This window comes from Nanorana parkeri, unplaced genomic scaffold (genome assembly GCF_000935625.1).
Source record: "Nanorana parkeri isolate BGI_ZX_2015 unplaced genomic scaffold, ASM93562v1 scaffold16, whole genome shotgun sequence".
Classification (NCBI taxonomy): Eukaryota; Metazoa; Chordata; class Amphibia; order Anura; family Dicroglossidae; genus Nanorana; species Nanorana parkeri.
In genome coordinates, this window is record NW_017306284.1 from 2,058,389 (window position 1) to 2,063,486 (window position 5,098).

At 42.9% G+C, this 5,098-nt stretch overlaps 1 protein-coding gene across 1 annotated transcript in view; it reads left to right on the forward strand.

Moving 5' to 3' along the window:
* The first annotated feature begins 2,634 nt into the window (after positions 1–2,634).
* The window catches only part of GRHL2 (grainyhead like transcription factor 2), a 68,899-nt gene continuing 66,435 nt past the window's right edge, over positions 2,635–5,098 (forward strand). Inside the window, exon 1 of the mRNA XM_018559113.1 lies at positions 2,635–2,753. Within this exon, the coding sequence (XP_018414615.1) occupies positions 2,734–2,753 (20 nt within the window). The 5' untranslated portion in view covers positions 2,635–2,733. The remainder of the gene's footprint in view (positions 2,754–5,098) is intronic.

A 5,098-nucleotide genomic window follows, 5' to 3' on the forward strand; every position in this document is an offset into this window, starting at 1 on the left:
TCATTTGCTGTCATCCTTTCTTAGTAGCCAGGCTGCATCCCTGGATAGGGGTCTGGTGTGATTTTTTTTAATCCTGGGTTCCCCCATGAAATCCATATCATGGGCATGTTGGGTATCTATTTACTCGTTGTAACCTCATCTCAAAAAATTATGGTTTTATATAGTGTTTTGGGGTACTAAATTTAACTGAAGTGCATTTTCCACTAAATAGTTGGGTTTGATAATAAGTTGCGCTAATGTAGTGCAACATAAAAATTTGCAACTGACACCATTTTATTCTACAGGGCGTTGGCTTTCAGAAAATATATAATGTTTGGGGGTTTTAAGTAATTCTCAGGCCTAAAATGTGGATTATATCATGGGTGCAAAAATGAAAACAAGGCCTTTGTCCTTAAGGGGTTAAACATTTGATATGTTTTCTATTGTGAATAAAATATGGGTTTATGGGATTTGCAAGTCATTGCATTTGGTTTTTATGTAGATTTAGACAGCATCCCAACTTTTTGTGAATTGGTGTTGTAGTATTGCCCCAGCCCAGCCCTCTCCTACTGAACACAAATGGTCACTGGATGCAACTGCTGGTATTTGGGGATATGCTGGCCAGTGGCCAACACAGAAGCCCAAGGACAATCACATTGACCTGCCTCTAATATAGGGGTGGGCAAATCCGGTCCTCCAGCTGTGCTTTAACTACAAATCCCATCATACCTCTGCTTCTGGGAGTCATGCCTGTAGCTGTCAGTCTTGCAATGCCTAATGGGGCTGGTAGTTCGACAACAGCTTGGGTGCCGGAGTTGCCCACCCCTGCTCCAGCATCCATGGTCAGCTTTATAGGCAAAACTATATCTGATCTCACAAAGATTCAACAAATTCCTTTAATTTGATCCACTAGTGACAGATTAAACTGCAACTGAAGCCAAACCTCTTTGGATAGAATGGAGAGGAATTGCAACACCCTACAGATTTATATTGCTGTCTGTGTCCCCATTAGGGAGATTCCCCCTCTCTATGTGTCCTGGTGACTGTTATCACTGAAAGTGAATGAAAATGCCAAATCTCAGGTTGTCACCAAATCAATAATCAATGGAAAATCTTCCAATGAGGATACTAGTTCTGGTGACCCTGCTGCCGCCAGGGATTTCCCTCACTCTGAAGGGATTTCCTCTCACTTGCTGTGCCTATCGGACAGGAAGTGAAGAGAAAGGGACACAGATAACCCACCCTTACTCTATCCAAAACTTAAAAAAAAAGAGTTTTGGTTCAATTCTACTTTAAATAGCAGATACCAAACAAAGTTGATTTCCCAAGATGATGGAAAACCAATCTCGGTGGATGATCATTGGTGACCAGTGGCGTCACAGGGGGGAGGGGGCTGCAACCCAGTCCAAGTGATACTATCAGAGGGGGTGAGACACCACAATGACTGACAGTCATTTTGAGGTCACCCCCTCTGAAAAGTCGGACACTTGGTCATGGACTAAGAGCCCGACAGCTGCGCAAGAGAGGAGGGGACCCGTTGGTACACCTTATTCCACTGGATGAACGTTCTCTCCTCTCTTTGGCAGCGTCTATCACCAAGATTGCTGCCGGCAGTGAAGTGCACGTGACTTCATTACCCTCATGCGTAATGACGTCACGTGTATGCATAATGATGTGTGCATCGGGTGACACCCGGCCTGGTGACGCCACTGTCGGTGAGAATTGTAATCTATGTGAATGATAGCACAGAGTGGAGAACAGTAAAATCACGGTGACAGCTGCTCCACACAGCTTACAAGTTTGGGGGAAAATAATTTGATCTTCAATCACCGACCATTGCTATTTTTAAGCGCCGCCGCTATTTTTAAAATTGTCTGCCCTCATTGATTTAAACTGACTACACACCCGCAAAACTTAGTTTAAAAAATTAATTTTCGGAATGTTTGATCGATTTTAATTGGAGCAAACTGTCGATCATTTTCGACCCTATGGATGAGAAGATTTGAAGGCTCAGGAGCAAATGTTTTTTTTCTTTCCTATCTGAACTAACAAGATTCTAATGTGAATTTAATTTCTGTTTGGGAAAAATAGTCCATGTTCTAGGCACAAAAGAAGCCTATTTAGTATATCTCAGATTCCATGCAAGTAGCAGGTTTGGTCGAAATTGAAGGAGCTTTTGAACTGAATTAGTCGCCCCAATGATGGCAAGACTGAAAGCTCTGCTGAACGTTTTTATAGAGTTTCCAATGCAAGTTTGTCTAAAGTTCTACTAGTGTACGGCCAGCTTTAGGGTAATCATTTTACACAGTGAAGAGAAATCGGTCTGGTTGCCCTGAATTGCAGCGCTCTACGCTCTATCATCGCCCTCTGCTCGGCTGGATGAGATAATCCCATGTGTGTAAGAATGTTTGTACTCAGGCGTCCCCCTGCCAGTCCCATGTCCCTGCTATGCAGTACAGGCGAAGGATCAGTACAAGGCTGATAGACTGCAGAGAATAGGTGGAGAATGGGACGGGCCAGTGGGGGGAGTGTCACTACCTGTCTTTTACCTGTTAGCTGGGCTGGGAAAGAGAAAGAAAAAAAAAAAAAACAAGGGGGGGAAGGGGTGGAAGGAAAAAAAAAAAAGAAGAATTACCAGTAGCTCTTGTTCTGCCGTCTCTTTCCTTTCCACACACCTTTACCTGCACAGACTTGAAAGTCCAGTTCCACCAGAGAGCTAGAGAGAAGATAAAGGGAGAGTTCATTGGATCAAACATGTCACAAGAGACGGACAAGTAAGTGATCATACAGGTTTTGGGATCTTGTGGCAGTCACAAGCTGGGAATGTTTTTTTTTCCTCATTCCTCTGCGTTCCTTGCTGTTGGACCTGATCTGCAGGGAGCCCGAGTCTGCTGACCCCCCTACCCCCTGCAGCTCCCCTGATCAGAAACTCTGCTGGAATATTTGGCTTTTGAGAAAGTTTTTGTTGCCTCTGACTGCGAGTTTGACCTGGACTGTTTCTACCTGGAGAGCTTCCCGGAGGCCGCTGGGACAGTGTGCACTGCTGGGAAAAAGGGCCTGGCAAGGGAAAGAGAGAGATTGGCTTTTGTGTTCATGCAACAAAAGGCTTTTTCTTCTGCTGCACAAAACGGCCATCTTCTGGGATGGGATCTTGAGCAATGGGGGTACATAGGGCGGGTGGGCTGAGGAGAGAAAAAACCCCAAAACAAAACAAAAAAAACGGCAATTCAGATGATTAGCACTCTATTCCTGCAGCCTGTACTATCACTGACCCCGTTCTATTACTATAATTAACTTTTTTCAGGTTCTTTCATCTCTTTTTTGTACAAATACATGAATTGCAATTATGCTTGTGAATTTGACTTCAATGTGCTAAGTTGATAAAACTTTTTAACTTTTTAATAATGAATATAATTGTGTTTATTAATTTATTTTTGTAGTCATTTTGCATTCAGTTAATTTAGCATGCTGGTATTTTAGAATGGGATTATGCCGCAGAATTCTGTTCGATTATGATATTTCCTTTCTTGTTATTATTTAACCGCAGTGCCATATGTTTGATAATAAAATCACATTATCTTCACATTGGGCATAGCTGGTGCACCTCACACATTTCCAGCTTGCCATTATGCAGATGTAGTGGAATTTCTGCTAGCTGACAGCCTGTAAATGGAAAGGCATGCTTGGACTTGTAGTTCAACGATGCAGAGACATGGGATAACTGTATGGTCTAAAAAACATTTTTTAGTCCCTGAACCCCAGGGGTACTTCCAGAAAATGTGCAGGGTACCCCTGTCTCATCAAACGAACGTAGCTATTAACAGTTAACCATTTTAGCGATTGATATACATTATGAACAACGCGTTTTAATGCACTTGATTTATTTTCAAGGGGCTGTGTAGAAAATATGGGCATGCATTCTGGTGGTAATGACAGTACACACAATTTAGTACAGAAGAGCACTTGACATACACCCAGCGGATACTGCTAGTTATTTAGAATGGTAGTTGCTAACAGAGAGACAGAATTGGTGAGAAACACATGCTGGATAGGTATGTTGCACCGTGGAAATACTTCTCACATCCCTGTCACAAGGGCCAGTGTGGCATTTTCGGGAAGAGTCAACATTTTGGGTATGATCTGTGTAGTAGAGGCTATTTCATACCTGGGCTAGGTCATTAGGATTTGTACACTTGATTCTATGCCCCAGGCAGAGTGACTGAAGACTTTGGAGACAAGTCAAGACATTCAATCCTCTGAGCTCTGTCCTTCATCTGCTGTTAGGATTATCTCATCATGCCCTTATTAGCTATTGTTCCTGGCACCAAGAATGCACCATGGACAATGGAAGTGAGCGGACAGTGACTCGGAATTCCAGCCATGTCCAAACAACTCTTCTTGTTTATCAGATCAACAAAACAAAACATCCTTGTGTGATCCCAAACTATGTAAAGTGAGGTGAGGGACACTTCTCCAAAACATACAATTGACGATAATCCAGAGATTGTAATAATGGGTCCACCCAGAGCAGCTATAAAACGCTGCAGGCATCAGAATAGATGGAGCCGATATACTGATTACCCCAGCAGCAAGCTCGGGCAAGTTAACACTCAGATCTGCATCTCGAGCATGGCATGGTGCAGGTAAAGCATACGGGAACCCCTTCCCCTTCACTGCATGGATCTAAAGGGGAAAAGCTTGGCAGATTTTGCTGGATTCCACACTTCTGAATGTTGTTGTACATGGAAACATAATTTAGGATAGTACAGCTGACCACACAGATAGTACAGCTGACCACACAAAACATACTCAATCTATCTGTTCCCATAAAGAGTCTATGTACAGATGGGTTGCAAAATTATGTCCAATTTTCTGCACATTTCTGCTGGTAAAGTTGAGGTGAACAGAGGTGGCATGGCACTAAGCAGTACTTCCTCATAAACACATATAAAGAATAATAGACGTGTCTGTCCAGTGAACAGGAGTTTATTGTTTTCTATTGCTTTATTTTGTTCTAGCTTAAATACACCTATAGAGATTCCTTGACTGATGGATGATAATGGTGAAATTGGGAATCATGTCCTGGCTGATTGATAATTGGGGGGGGGGGGGGGCGGCA